Source organism: Electrophorus electricus, chromosome 4 (assembly GCF_013358815.1).
Source record: "Electrophorus electricus isolate fEleEle1 chromosome 4, fEleEle1.pri, whole genome shotgun sequence".
In the NCBI taxonomy this organism is placed as follows: Eukaryota; Metazoa; Chordata; class Actinopteri; order Gymnotiformes; family Gymnotidae; genus Electrophorus; species Electrophorus electricus.
The window spans coordinates 13,726,147-13,741,735 of NC_049538.1; the positions used below are offsets into that span (position 1 = coordinate 13,726,147).

At 48.6% G+C, this 15,589-nt stretch overlaps 1 protein-coding gene across 2 annotated transcripts in view; it reads right to left on the reverse strand.

The window, feature by feature from the left end:
• Nucleotides 1–279: 279 nt before the first annotated feature.
• The window catches only part of cntn5 (contactin 5), a 151,011-nt gene continuing 135,701 nt past the window's right edge, over nucleotides 280–15,589 (reverse strand). Inside the window, exons 15-24 of one of the 2 annotated variants that reach the window (XM_035525504.1) lie at nucleotides 14,931–15,048; nucleotides 13,289–13,447; nucleotides 10,000–10,149; nucleotides 8,658–8,728; nucleotides 4,603–4,837; nucleotides 3,878–3,987; nucleotides 3,262–3,448; nucleotides 2,177–2,289; nucleotides 1,800–1,968; nucleotides 280–1,360 (exon numbers count right to left, since the gene is read on the reverse strand). In XM_035525504.1, coding sequence (XP_035381397.1) covers nucleotides 1,257–1,360; nucleotides 1,800–1,968; nucleotides 2,177–2,289; nucleotides 3,262–3,448; nucleotides 3,878–3,987; nucleotides 4,603–4,837; nucleotides 8,658–8,728; nucleotides 10,000–10,149; nucleotides 13,289–13,447; nucleotides 14,931–15,048 — 1,416 coding nt within the window. In that variant the 3' untranslated portion in view covers nucleotides 280–1,256. Of the gene's footprint in view, nucleotides 1,361–1,799; nucleotides 1,969–2,176; nucleotides 2,290–3,261; nucleotides 3,449–3,877; nucleotides 3,988–4,602; nucleotides 4,838–8,657; nucleotides 8,729–9,999; nucleotides 10,150–13,288; nucleotides 13,448–14,930; nucleotides 15,052–15,589 lie in introns of both variants that reach the window. The other variant, XM_035525503.1, reaches the window with a different exon arrangement.

The following is a 15,589-nucleotide window of genomic DNA, read 5'->3' on the forward strand; positions in this document are numbered from 1 at the left end:
ATTTGTTTGAGTCACTTGGGTCCTACAGTGATTTGATTCGTTAATGTTGTGTTATGTCCAAAACATGGATTATATTTAGCAACCTCAGGGATATCAATATAATACTCGGTAATTAAATCATTACAATCCAACTCTTCACCCTGGGTTTCAAGGGCATCAACGAGTAAACTTCAGAGACCAGAGAATCAGAATCACAAAACCAGTTGCACCCAAAGGCTCCCTTTTCCCTTAGAGAACACAGAGACCAGAGCCTTTTTAAAAAATATACATAACGTTTATTTCAGCTGTCACCATGACTCGTCACAGACTGGTCTTTGTCTTTGTCTAACAATGTGACTGAGAACTACAGTGGCGCTCCACCTCTCTAGACTACGCCCTACACACCTACACAGAGCTCCAGCAGCCGTACTTGGGCGTCAAGAGTCACGCCCGGCCACAAAATAACCAGATTCAAAACAAACGAGGATACAACACAAAAAAAACAAAACCCAAAAGATTAAAAAAAACCCCCCAAAAAACAAAAAAACACCTCTGACGCAGCTGACCGACACACACCACTGTTTTGCACGTGTTGTTTTCCTAAAAGGTAGCATGGAATACAAAAAGGAAGTCTGGAATTAGCGAGACTCTCAGCACTATAAAAAACGTTTTTTTCTTCTCTCTTCCTCTCCTCTTGCGTCTCTCCATGCGTGAATAAGAAAACAATGCACTTATCTAGACCAAGCTTTCACTGCCTTTACTTACTGGACAGCCAAGGGGTGATGGAGGTGATCGGAGAAGGAGGTGCTGCAGGTCTGGACAATGGCGTGGGCAGCTGCAGGGAGAGAGAACCTACACTCCCCCTCCTCGCTCGTCCGGGATCTCTGGCTGTGCTGGTAGACAGCCATGTGTGAAAAACAAACGAACGAACTAAAAGTTTGCTAAGGATCCGGCGTTTACGTAACAGCTTCTGCACACTGTTCAGCACAAAAGTACAATTATATTCAAAAAGGAAACCTCAAAGCCAAAAACCAAAAAACCAAAACAAAAAAACAACTCAAAAACCAAATCACAGAGGAAATGACTGAAGAGATGAGGGAGGTTTTAAATCAGTCCAAGTTTGGAAAAGAACCTCTTCCCCTTGGCTGGCCCCTAGGTCCTCTAGATGGTCCAGTCTGGCATAGGCAGTCTGTGTGATGTAGGGAGAGTCCATTCCCTCCATTTGGGCGTGGGTGGGGGGTAGGTCATGGGGCTGGAGGGAGCATGGCTCAGTAGCCTCACCAGGGGGCTGAAGGCACCATCAGGACCAGAAGTACAGGAGTCCATGCTAAGCCTGACGGCAGACTGTGCAGACTGGACTGAGCGCTCTTGGCCCGTACACCTGCGGAGAGAGCGAGACTTTATAGCCGTGCTTCCTACTCAGACACCAGGATAATAGCGGTAAAAGTTCATAGCCCATCATGCCTGTATTTTTAACATGTCTTTATTACTGTTTTAAACTTTATTATGTGTTTCTCCCTATTAAACAAACTGCAAATTGCTGTTGTTTTCTTTGTTTTCTCCAAAGCGACATGCTAATTCTCATGTTCGGATGATAGCAAACTTAAGACCTTATCTTGTCGCTTGAACGTGGAGGGACCCTTAATTGGCTGTGCTGTGGTGTAAATGTGCAGAGTGAAACTAATTAAAGAGGCATTTGGCTAAAGTCACTCCAGCGGCAGCTGAGCTAACTCGATTAGCGTGGCAGAGCAGATGGGGGGGTGGGGGTGGGGCTTGTGTTGTCATGGTGAGGTGCGAGGTGAACAGAAGCAGGAGTGCACCTGAGGAGGTAAGCACTCGGATTTGGGAACTGGCAGCTCCCTCGCCGCCCTCGCTCACTGCGCGCACCTCGATGATGTATGTGCCTCCTTCAGGCAGCGTGAGCACAGCCGCCGAGTTCGGGGTCCTCATTACCTGGCTGTGACCTCGACCCTCCTGACGCAACAGGACCTGTCATGGAAACAAGGTGAAAATAACAATGTCAGGCCCAGGGGCGCGTATACACACACACACACACACACACACACACACACACACACACACACACACACGCACACACACACACACTCAAACACATGCCAGATGGAGCTTTATTACTGCCAGTGTGCTTGCTGTTAGTCCTGGATGCAGCTGGACATCACTGGTACGATGATCTCACCTTGTATCCGATAACATCAGACTCGTTGTCCATCGCCTTCACTGGATCCCAGGATAAAGACACATTGTTTCCCTCCTGAATCCACATCACGTTGCTTGGTGGATGGCTGGGAGCTAGAGAGAGAGAGAGGGGAACAATAAATCACTCACACATCTGTATACATCACTGAACTCTGATGACACAGGGCAAATTCATAAAACCTACAACCAGGATTAACGGAACGTTAACAGCAAATTGCGCCACGGTAACCCGTTCCCTCGTTCATAAATGTGGATTGCAAGTGTAGGACGGCGCTTGTGTGATACAAGGCGCTACTGCGTTTTGTCCTCGTTTGCGTACCATGTTAGCGATTCGCAACAGAACACCGCCTCGCGAAAAAACACCACCTGAGCCTCTCCGACGGTCAACGTGGATCCTTTCTCTAATAACGTTTGGGCCCACATGCAAGTCATCAGCAAAATTCTGCACACACACACACACACGCGCATTTAGCTAACTGACAGATGCATCTGTAAGGCACGTTTTCGTGAGTGCTGCTGTGGTAGTAGGACTGCACCCAGGAGAAGGAGAGGTGCTTGAGAAGGACCTCAGCAGAAGAGAAAACCACAAGTAAATATCGACTGAGGAGAGATCCAGAGGTACTGAAGTCATCAACTCGGCACCACACGCAGTCCCGTGTTGGTGAAAGAAACAAATGTGGTACATTTTTCGGTGACCGGCGGCTTTCGGCGCGCCACCAGCCTCGCGACCGAGGTTAGTCATCAGTCTCTTGGCGTGGGTTTTTAATATGCATGGCCTCATTTACATGTCCACTGGCGTTCACCTACAGCACAGATTAATTTAGCAGCGCTAAAATGACACCATGCACTAATTATCGCCATGGTAACTTTAAGAATATGAAAAAAATACTGTGTCACATATTTTACGTGTATGGCAGGATGGTTACAGTTGGGTTTTACAGGTCCGGCTCATTTAAGTCTTAAAATGAGCTCCAAAAGGCAAAATTCCAAATGATTCGTCCCCCTATTCCTTCATGTTCCTCAAGGTGTTGCAGAGTCTGGGGCCCTGGTGTGGGCTGCACTCACGGTTCTTCCGCGTGGTGGCTTGCACAGGCGAGCTGGCTGGGCTCTGGCCAATGCTGTTGAACCCCTTCACTGCGATCAGATAGGGCGTGTTGCCTTCCAGGCCGGACAGCAGGACGGTGGTCTCGTTCCCCACCGTCCTCGTCTTCTTTCCCATCTCCTCCTGCTCCGACGTCTTCCAGTAGCTCACCTGCCGGGACATGAACTCTCAGCACTGCCTTCATTTAGGGACACGGAGGGAGGAATGACGATACTGAGCCTTGCTGAATGGGACGGCAGAAAGAGACTTTGCCACTTTTATCTAATACTGTTATCACTGGGTTTAAATAACTGCCTTGCATTTTGCATGAATAGTGTAATACTTGAGTGTGTAATATCCTCCAGTGATGAAAAGCGATAATTCTTCTCCTGAGGACACAATAGTGCAGACCCCTTTTTACAGAATTTTTAAAAAAATTCAGATCACACAAAAGCTGACTTGTGAAAAGGTATTGAGAAGAAAGTATAATGAATTCTCCAAATCATATGGACTAAATGTGAGACATACACTAGCACACACAAAGGCACAAGACTCCACACACACCCGTGCAGTGTTGCGTGCTCTCTCGCTCTCTCTCACCTCATACCCCTGTGGTCTTCCAGGGCCAGGGTTGGGCGCCTTCCACGTAACCTTGATCTCAGATGAGGACATGGCTGACAGCTTCACCTCGATGGGCGCTTCCCGGGGCTCTGTGTTCAAAACCAACGGCGTGTCAAGCGGCCCAGGGAGGGCCGACTGGCCAGCGACCCACACTGCATGCTTTATCACTCCCAGCACGCAACCGCTAAGCATATGCCCCCTTTACTCATAGCATTCCACGTCTGCGTGGCCAACTGTGGCGGCACGAAACCCTCCACACTGTTTTTGTTTTTTTGTTTTTTTTACTTTTGCACTCATTACTGGGTTTGAAGTGTAAATCAGACTCTCCAATATTATCGTGTTAAGTACTTATGCAGTAATTATGTGGTAACCGGTGCTTCTTTTATCTTTTACATAATATTAAAATATTAGCATTAAGCACAGTTCATCTGCGTAGCTCTTAAGGAAGTACCTCTGTGCGGTCCTTCTAACAGTGACTTGACTAGAGATGCACCATACTTAATTGTGTTTTCATTAACGTATGCTAAAGGCCATTTTGGATAGATCTGGAGCACAGATATTTCCTGCTGTGCAGCCTGCCTTGACCGACAGCTTCCTCGAGCACGGGAAGCGGCTGCATGATAACGTATCGGCCGGCTCAGACATATATGTGATTCCAAAGCTGATTCGTACGAGTACCTGAAAGAGACCACCTGAGACCGTACCTCCTTCTGCAGAGAAAACCGTCACCACTTGACTGAAGGGACCGTCTCCTTTGTTGTTATACACTCCCACCTTCACCTCGAACGGCGTGAGGGGAGGGAACGTCTCGTCCCTGTACTTATAGGTGGTGGAGTCTGCTGACGTCACCATCTTCTCCTTCCAACCGCGCGTCCCATTGGCTCGGAAGGCCACAATGTAGCCGAAGCCCTCTCCGTTCTGGAACTCCTCGGAAACCGGCTGGAAGGGGGCGGGGGATGGAAGAGCCATCATTCAAGGAAGTGGGTGTGGCTATGGCAGCAGCTTGGTTACAGTTGTAAAAAGCAACGTCACTAAAGATGGTCTGTGGGTTCGGGTGGCCTACGAAGATGCCTGTGTTGCGGAGACATATGAAATTGGAAAACGACTTCCGCAATAAGAAACCAGCTGAGACTGATAAAATGAAGGAGGCCAAAGCATAAATTCAGTAGCTGCCTGCTAAACACCGGCGAAGAAAACATTTATCAACCTTTCTTATTTATACATATTTGGCTTGGGGCCAAAAGTGACTTCCCACAGGACTTGTCCGGGTCAATTTAAAGTGATAAGTCTCACCTATGAAATTTGAATGATTTGTTACTGGTTTGGCTGCTCTGTTGGTGTGGGGTTTATGAACACCCAGTCCTGCTAAAGCCAGAAAATGAGTTACAGTGGAAATAAATGATGTTTACTGCATCAGTTTCAAAAATGGAATTGCACGTAACACAATTCGCTTAAAAGCCTAGAACATTCTGCGCAGCACATGTTCAGAACTGTCTATCCATTACAACCCAATTAAAGGAGTCTAACTTGGCAGAGTATTATCACTTGTCTCTACAAGGAATATAACTGCTCGTGGCATGCCAGGTATGGTCAAGTCGGGTTTGGCCTTTTTTTTTTTAACTCGGACTTGCCTTGTTTTGGTCAGCATCATTTAGTACCAAGCCCCTGGATAAACAGCACCAATCTGCATATCTCCTGAGCTAAATAACCGACTTTGTTACACTGGTGCTTGGAAAGAACACAGTAAATGGCACGGAATCATAGCAAAATGTCAGAAAGGTCCCAGCGGATTGTGTCGCTTTTCGGCTGTAATGAAACAAATCGCGTATGAATGTCAAACTCCTTCATGGATAAGCCTGAACATATCAATTAAATACACTGGTAACTCGATATGCGAAAAGACCGCAAGGGATGCCAACACCGTCTGAAGAACAAACCCAGCTGCTTAAAACTTAACTGTTCTTTTGTTGCTTTGCGAATGTAATGGAATCGATCCTATGAGTCGAGGACGCCATTCGATTGATGGGGGACGGGGGCGGAGATGGGGGTTCATCTTAACCACAGATCCGTTGCTGCTTTAAACCACGATTACTTACAATGCATTTAAACAAGAACACCTGCCCATCTCTTTGATGACAGGACGTGATAGAGCTTGGATAAAATGACAGACCACAGTATAGATGCAACACTATGGTGACAACCTCTCAGACTCCCTCTCTCCTCATTGTAGTAAAAAACTGCTTGATAAAGGAGATTTGAGCAATTAGCACAGATGTCTTTGAGCCACTCGAACTGATGAGTCTGAACGTGCAGTTATTGAATGGTGTCCAAGCCTTCTCTGAAAATGGGCTTGGCCGCTTGTTTGATGGATTCCTAAACAGGTAATACAGCAGGCTGTCTACAGCACATGCTACGCATTTAATAGAACCGAACGCAATTTATTAGGGGAGATAGAAATTTAATTAAAATGAGAGCTAGGAGAATTAAATATTGGGCAAATTTAATAAATGACAAACACCTGTCTCTATCTCTCTCCCCTCCCACCCTCCTTGGCAGGGTATGTGTCTGTCTGTAGCGCCGAAATGTGAGCAATTTGCGCGCGTTTCGGACTAATCGAAGACCTGAAGAGCAGTGACAAATGTGGATCCCCTCCGCGTGGGCCTGACGTGAGCGGTGGAGGCGGGAGCTTGGCGCTTGGCTTTGCCAGGGCACGTCGCCATGTCTGCCTAATTAACTCGCTCCGGTGCCGCTCCGGAACGAATCTGCGGCCATCGCACCGACACCACCGCTGCTGGCCGGCCGCCCGACGGAGGCGCACTCTAAAATCAGTTCGGAGAGATCATTTCCACCCTCGAAGAGTTGAGGAACATGTGTATTTAAAGAGCTGGGATGGGGGGTGGGGGTTAGCGAGAGGGGGAGAGAGAGAGAGAGAGAGAGAGAGAGAGAGAGCGCGAGAGCCCGCTGCGGTGCTAAATGACAACGGCCAGAGATCCGGGCTCGGGAACATTCTCGCTCTCTCCTCAGCTGTTAATGAGGGAGACTGGCCAGGCCTATTTAGTCATTCATCCTGCTTAATAAGCCTGGCTCTGCCACAGCGATCCCTGACACGTGCGCGCACACGCAAAGGTACCGCTGTGACCTCCAGACACGCATCCTGCGCCCCCCCGCCCCCATCCCACCAACGCAACATTTATCTGCATTGATCAGAGACATGGAGCTGACACACTGGCCTTGGTGGCATCTAGCGTAGAAAGTAAAGTTAAAGACTCCTGGAAACGTCCAGGCGGGGTAGCAGCGCGGTGCCCTGGCGAGGTGCGAGGACGGCCCCATTATCACACAGACTCGGAGGGCTGTTGATGGCTGATTTAGTGTTCTTCTAAATGCCAAAGCCTTAAAACGCCGTTTTGCGAGCGGCTGTGCAAACGGAGAAAATAATACAATGTGTTTGGCTCAGATCCACCCTGCAGGAGAGGTGTCCGGGGTGTAGTGCCAGACAGAGGGCATGCGTTACCGCTGGAGGGAGAGAGAGAGAGAGAGAGAGAGAGAGAGAGAGAGAGAGAAGAGATACAAGAGATACATACACTGCGGCAACCTTTGGGTTGGAGGGTTTTTACTGAGGTAGATAAATCTACATGTGAACACACGTAATAAAGCATAAAACGGCCTGAATGCAACAGCACAAAGCCCCAGGCAGCCCTGCGATGGCCTATACGTGAAAGAAGCTTGCTTTCTGATCCAATGAGCTGCCAACCCATTCAGCGCCTGGGCGCAGCTGCCACAGATCACATTATGTGGCGCAAAACCCGTACAATCGGCTGACGTGAGCACTTCAAGCCTTGTTTACTGTGAACCCCAAACCCTGGCAAAGAGCTCGGTGACTGCGCTGATGTCTCCGCCGGCCCTTTACAATCCACCTGCCTCTGCATAAAAGAGACGAAAATAATGACTGTGCTGCACTTACAGGGATACGATTCTCCCGGGGTTTGTAAACGGCGAAGAACTCGAGGAACAGAAGAGCACCTCACTCCATCTGGAACGAGCGCCATCCTCCATTATCTCTCGCCAAGGTGCAGTTCCCGTCCTACGAAGGTTATTTGGCTGGTGGCAGTTGCATACTTAATAAATGCAAGGAGGACCATCAGTTACAGACCACATCTGTTCCTCCTTCCCTGACGAATCACTTCTAGCTGCCCTTGTTTGGGATCCTCCAGCTCCGCGCGTTTTTAATACTTCCACGCGAACGATGCCGTCCCCCAGGACAGTGCCACGCGCCAGGGTGTGTTCTCCAACACTGACAAAGATCTCATGCTAATATCCCTGTAGAGCGGGTGGGAGATTGATGGAATTTGTGGCCAGGCATCGCGGAGACTGAGATGACGAGCAGGTGTTCCAAACGCAGCCGCGCGATTACAGAACAAAGGTTAATGAACGCGCCTCCCTCTCTCGTGCGGCAGCGATGCAGTCTCGATGCATCTCTGGCAAGAGAAGGAAGTCACCTCATTCTATAAGTGTGTGACGGGTAATCTGGTAAATTGAAAATGAACAAACAAAGCTTTTTAATATTTAGAAATATTTCATATTTAGATCTCCGCCGCAATTGGGACCCACGGTACGCTTTAAAATATTGCCACACAAGTTTCAGAACAATCGCCTGAGGTGGAAACGGCAGAGCCTTGGCCATTAGGCTTGGCTGGACCTCCAAGCGCAGCAGTTGGTTAGCAGCGAGGTTGCATCTGGACAGCAGTGGCAGGCCACTTACCTCCCAGGATATCACGAGCTCATGTCTGCGCCCGCTCCCACCGCTCACGTTGGCTGGAGCTACTGATGGAACTGTGTAAAGAAGACAAAACAAAGCGCATGCATAAAATCTGAAGGGCTGTTATAACGAGCTGCTTCTTTTTGGATGCAGACAGACATTTATTTGACACGGGCATGAGAATAAAGGACATAATTCTTACAAACTAACCAGCTGTTTTCATGTTTTGTGCATTGCTTGTTGTAATGGTGAAATTGATTTTGGATCGTCACCGAGAAGTCTAGTGTTCCTTTTCACGACATGAAATTTGCTTTCACCATGACTAATTATGAGGCTTGGAATTCGAGGAGTGGTACGTAGGCTTTCATGAATCCATTGTTTACTTCTGACTAATTAATATGGCAGGAGATACAGACGAGGTAGGTCCACGTGCAACTCAACTGCCGCTTCCTTTCAAAACCAAATCTCCGATCTGCTTAGTAAACAGAAACTGGCAGCTCGTGTCTTAAACAACAAAAAACAAAACAAATGTGTTCAGTCGAAGAGCATCTGACGGTTCCAGATAAGTGAAACATGGGGGTAACTAAAAATTAAAGAACCCAAAAGACGCTGACCTTGAAGAATCCAGGAGAGAAAGCAATAACATATACGGAGCCCGGGATAATTGATCGAGCCTTCGCGAGTTGTGCTCCGAGTATAGATTGGACCCAGGGCAAAGCTCTATTGAGCGGGATTTGTGTTCTGTTTTGGAGCAGCGATGCTACAGCCTGGTCTGTATAAGCGAGCCTGCATGTGCACTAGATCCAAATAGCGGCGAGGCAAACGTTTTTGTTCTCCATAAATAGATAGTACTGCAGCTTCCTAGCCTGCAGGCACGAGTGCCTGGCTGCCGCAGCTCAAAGACCAAACTCGTTTAAATTCATGTGAGCGGCTTATTTTGTACTTCTCCTCGAATTAAAATAGAATAGGGTCACACTGGGAATGCAGGCAGCTCACAGGCCGCCGTAAAAATGTGTCACAGTCCCATTTTAGATGCATAACTACGCATTCTCCAGGGAGGGATGTCTAAACACTGGAAGTGGTGACTATTGTGCTGGGTTGGAGGGTGTCTAGCACGACAGGTATACCGTTTAAGTCTGCTGCAGGTTTTATATGAATGTATTTTCTGTATGGTTATGTTTGTCCTCATGTAATCTATTTAATCTGGTAAGTGAGTGATTTAACTTTGGCCTGTCACATACACACACACTAAATAAATAAATAAATAGATAGATAGAATAAAATTCTCCCCCTCTCTCTCTCCCCATATTTCTCTACATTTCTTAACATATAAAAAGAATGGCACCTGCTTCTTTTGTCCGCACTGCCCTGGACGGGGAGCTGGGGTCTCCTGTGCCGATAGCGTTGGTGGCTACCACCCGAAACTCGTACTCCACCCAGGGGTTGAGCTCCACGGCCGTGGAAGACTCCATGTCGCCGGTCACGTGCTCCGGATCTCGGGGTAACAAGTGTGAGGTATGAGAACATTTCTTAAGATCTCGTGTTGTAGTTATTTGTAGACGCAAACTTTGCACCAAAGTTCAGGTCAGGCCCGCTAGCTGAATCTTAAGACCTGGAAGAATTTAGAGATCAGACGTCTCAGCAACTCTAAATTCTCTGCTGACACACAGCACGTCACTCAAAGAGCCTCTGCTGGAGTCGCGAAGGCAGCGGCACGCACTGTGGTATCATGCGCTAGAATCATGGCCGATCTGAACTCACCACTGCACTCATCGCAAGTGTGTCATCCCAAACCTTCAAACAGACCCTTATTATTCTGCATCATCAAACTGCATCTAGCCCTCTGTATGCTCTTCCTGTCAGCGTAAGACAAGATCTCTCTGCTTCCCTTGCTGGTGGGACCTTGACAACCAGAACCTGACAGACTCTGCTTTACTAGCACGTCAAGGGACGCTGGGGTTGTAGCGCAGATAGTGTCCTCGGGCTGAACAGGCCGATCCTGGTGTTCGGAAGTACGTTTAAATGGGCAAAGTCTGACGGCAAAGCGTATAGGTCAGTTTTGTGAGGAACAAAAAAAAAAAAAAAAGAGAAAAAAAATCCCAGAATTCTTAGCATGGCACCCAGAAGAGCATAGATAGCTTTAATAGCATTACGAGATCGTATGGGGTTAAGAAACTGTGATGTCACAAACACCACCAAACAAAGATAAAAAAAAAGAAAAGAAGATTTTTACAGTTTTCGAACAGGGTATTAGCACTTAAAAGGCACTTTTAGTGCTGTTTAAAACATTGCAGTAGCTTTTGGCTTTGAGGAGGGATCTCTGATACACCACAAAGCAGCAGAAACATAACGCACTGAGGGCGTGGTGCCAAGCATAGACGGCACTGCAGTGTTCAGAACATCTTATGCTTTTGATATTACGAGCAGGATTGTGATTAAACATTGCATGATTGCTACGCAGTGTTTACTACAGCTTGGGGTGTGAATATCCCAAAGATGAAATTCTCACACATTCAGCATTCCTCTCTCTTCCCACATTAGGCAGATGAGGTAAGGATGGCCTATAACGCACTGTTTTAAGGGTGCATGTTCAGCAGATGTGATTCCTTCGACTCCCCTGTTCTGCTCACAGTCACCAGGTTGACAGCGGGGCCTCCATCCAGGTGCTCTGCTGTGTCTGAGGGAATAGATGGGTAAATCCAAACAAGTGAAGGATACGGTCGCACGCCCTCACACCCCCGGGGTAGGAGGGGGGCCACATGGTATACGAAGGAGCGCGTTTAGTCAGCGGTTAGTCGAAGTGGGTCGGCAAGACGTTTCGTTGAGAGATGCCAGCCAGCAACTCTTCTAGATCCGGCAAAGCAATAAGGGGGTTACCTGGGATGCTTGCATTTCCCAGCGGACAAGACAGCAAGTATGTGGGAGAGAGGAGAGAAGAAGCCTGGCTGTATTTTTGGTTTTTGCTGCAAATAAAAAGGGAATTCATATTTTTGGGGATCATTTCCATTCTTTATTCATTAGTGTCATTAATTTATTCTCTTTCCTTTGTCTCTGTTTCATCTCTTTTTTTTTAAGCCCATCGGTTAGTTTGAATGCATTATGTTTTGGTCCAGTTGGACTTTTCCTGAAAATAATAAAATAAAATAAAATAAAATCTGGAATTATTTTTGATCCACCAATGCTGCTGGAGTGACACAACAGTATATTTCAAATGTCCTTTCGCGAAAGCTAAAAAGCATGGCTTGCTAACATTTTATCTCTTGATGCCTTGAAGCCTGAAATTCACAGCATGCAGTATTTTCTTATTTGAGTGCAAAAAACTCGACAAATGTTGCTTCTGCTTCCTACACACTTTTTGTGTTATCTGCTTTCTGCTTCTGCTATCTATTAAGTTATGGAAGAAAAAAATGTGTGAAAACACAATGTTAGGATTTGTGAATCGGTAAAGCCGAGGCTCTGGACGTGGAAGGGATAATGTAGAAGACTCGCAGCACACACAATCCAGGGCAACAATTCTCTACTTCTCTCTCTTAGTGTCTCTCAAGCCAATTTAATTCAAGAAGGTTTTAACGTGGGGGTAGCAAGTACAATTGCTGCCAAAACATAGTAAATGCTGTGCAATATATAGTTAAACATCTCCCTCTCTTTCTCTGCACACACTGTCTCTGTACACATGGATGTTCTCATTGCTTAATGCACTTTGGTGTTGCCTCATGCTTTTCAAACATAAGCAGATGGTAGTGTTGACAAAAGAACCATGCCACGACAAACGCCTCCCCTTGTACTGATCTCAGTTCAGTATCGAGCTGAGCGGTCACTGCTGCTCTCACCCTCCCGTGAAGGGTCACACACACCGCATGGGCGGCACAAATGAAGGAGCGGAGCAACGGATTGACTCATCCCGTCGGAGACGGGAGCCGTGACGCAACATTGCACGGCCCTCTCAACAGCTGCCAGAAAGGATTCAAACAGGTTTAACACATAGAGAAGAAAAAAGTCACTTTGAAAGCCACTGCCTTCTGACATTAGTGGATAATTACCTGAGGATTTACCAGCAAGGTACACAAAATAAAGTCTTTTAATTCCTGCCAGGCTGATGGAAAAGACTTTCAGGGAGTTGGTCACATTAACTTCCAAACTGCTCAAAAAAAGAAGGCCTTGTAATTTCAGAAGTGCAGGAGGTTAATTTAGTAATAACCCAGCAGTTAATTTGGCATATGATTTAAACCAATGACATTTACTTGAAGCACAACACACGTTTAATAGAGGGCCACAGAGTGCTGGCTGAAGGCTGGAGCGTGGCATCAGGAGGGCTGGGATCAACGCCGCCGTGAGTGACGCTGTGGAGGAAGCTTTTCCACAGCACGTAAAAGGGTCCAGTGGAGGGGTCAGTGTCCATTAGGGGTGGCGTACCTGCCTCTGGCCGGAACAACACTGTGTCGTGCATTATGAATTCTGCTCCTTTATAATTGTGACCCTGAGAGGGGAAAGGTCAGGAGGGTCATGGAAGGTTTCAGAACTGTCATCTTAGATGAGGAGGTAAATACACACACACACACACACACACACACACACACACACACACACACACACACACACACAGTACCTGACATGTTTTGCTTGGTATTGATTACCTGTTTTGACTGTCTGCCAGCCCAGGGAAAAGGGACTTCGAGCCTGCACATTATAAGTGCTGACGGGACTGTGGTTGTCCACCCCGTGACTCCAGGACAGCGTCGCCACGGTGTCCGTGATCTCCTCCACGATCACCACTCCAGGAGGTCCTGGAGGGCCTGGAGACAAACACCATCATGGAAGATTGGCGAATGAGCTGACCCCCATCCCCCCACCCAGGCCCAGCGGGCAAGGAAGCGTGGGGATGTCGTTGCGACCGATGGCTGGGCATACAGCACGCACAAACACATGCGTTACACATAAACACATGAAGAGCTTCCTGCACACCACATGGGATCCAAGTCCCAGCTGTAACCGCGGCGGCATTAAGGGTGGCAAATATTCCACACCAAGTCCTCCTTGCTGATCAAGAGAGACCGAAGCCGAATTCGCGCTCTCGTTCTGTCTTTCGGTCTCTCCCGCTGTGTCTCTGTCTTTCGGTCTCCATCTCTCCCTTTCTTCCTGTCTCTCCCTGGCACGGAGCCAGTCAGTGGCGACCGTGCGGCGGCCCCTTGTTCCGTCTGCAACCGCCCAGCGTACGTTCACTCCCGGCCTTCGGACGTGAGCGTAATCTGGGGGAGCTGGCAGCGACAGGCGGCTGAGGAGGAGGCAGCAGCTGCAGGGGAGAGGCTGGCAGCCGCTGCTCCCCCCGCAGGACCAGCTGCTTCGCGGCGCCGGGACGGCCACGTCGAAAAGGTTCCGCTTGAGAGGGCATTTGCATGCCAGTGGGCATTAATATGCACGCTGTGTCTCTGCGGAGATGGCGGCACGGGGCTCCTGGTTTTAAGTCTGGATGGGAGGCGAGTAAAAGCGCTCTCCTGTCTGAATCCTCGGAAAAGCCGCAGAAAAGACGGCTTCCACCCAGGAAGCCAGGAATGCAGCCAGTGCTTATTTTCGCTGCAAAAAAAAAGGTTCTCGTGGCTCAGCGTGACGCTTTGTGGATCTTTTGTGTGCACTTGGGGCCGGGGGGGGTTTACACAGCTGCCTTTACCTTGCAGTGCGACTGGAAAGTGTTTGCAGGGAGCATAAAGGGTGTGGCGAACGTGCGTGAAAAACACTGCGGCTAATCCGGTGTTGCTTTCATTTTATCCAACACCTGGCAGAATGTCAAGAAACTGACGCGGCAAGAAACTACAGCGCCGTCACCGAGGTGTGCGCATGCTATCCCCATCCTGTATTAGTCGCGACAACACCGGCGAAAACAGCCGCATCTGCGGGACACGACGCCTTCCGCGCTCATCTGCCTGTGAAGGTCGCTAATCAACAAGGTTAATTAAACGAATGAATCGAGAGGCTGACAAAACAAAAAGTTTTGATACCCCAGCAATTAGCATCCAGCCCCGGCACTCTTTGAGATGCAGCGATTGTGAGAGTGCAAGAGTCTCTCCCGTTGCTGTGAATGGATCGACACCGACAGCACACTCAGAGTTCTCAGAGTCGAGCGTGTTGCTATTGTTTGTTGCTTATTGGGGCGCGGTAGCTCTGGAAGGCTCGGCTCGGTGGGGCCGGCCTTCAAGGCTTGCACGCTCCTTCTGTAAAGGCGCTGCTGCCGGTTGCTGGCGGCTTTGTTCCGGGCGGAAGGAGGCAGGGATGAGCGCTCACCTCTCACCAGCAGCTCGGCTTCGGCGAACACGGTGTCGGCGCTGGTCTGCACCCGGCAGCCATATTTCCCAGCATGCTTGAGCAGTATGCTTCTGATCATCAGGTCTGCAGTGGAGGCCTGCTGAATGGAGAGAGTGGGGGATGAAGGGAAGAAAATAACACACACACACACGCACACACACACACACACACACACACACACACACACACTCACACACACACACACACACTCACACACACACACATACACACACGCACGCACACGCACGCACGCACACACACGCACGCGCACGCACGCATGCACGCGCACACGCACACGCACACACACACACACACACACACACACAAATGGAGAAATAGACCTCCCACGAGTGGATGACACCTGAGGAATGGGCTTCTTTTAGTCCCTGTATCAGCTCGAGCAGCTTAAAAGGTCCTCGTTCGGTTTGAGAGGAGGCAGACTATTACTCTCTCGTGTCCCACCCTGGCGTGGAAATGAGAAACACCCGGGGCCGAGATGTGGTGTGATTCAGGGCACACAGGCAGCTGTTTAGCACGGGGCCTGATTAAAATTACAGCACGTAAATCAGAACGCTGGGCACAAATCCGGCGTCTCCTGCACGCTGTCACTAGTGGTGGCAGGCGGAGCTGCCTTTCTT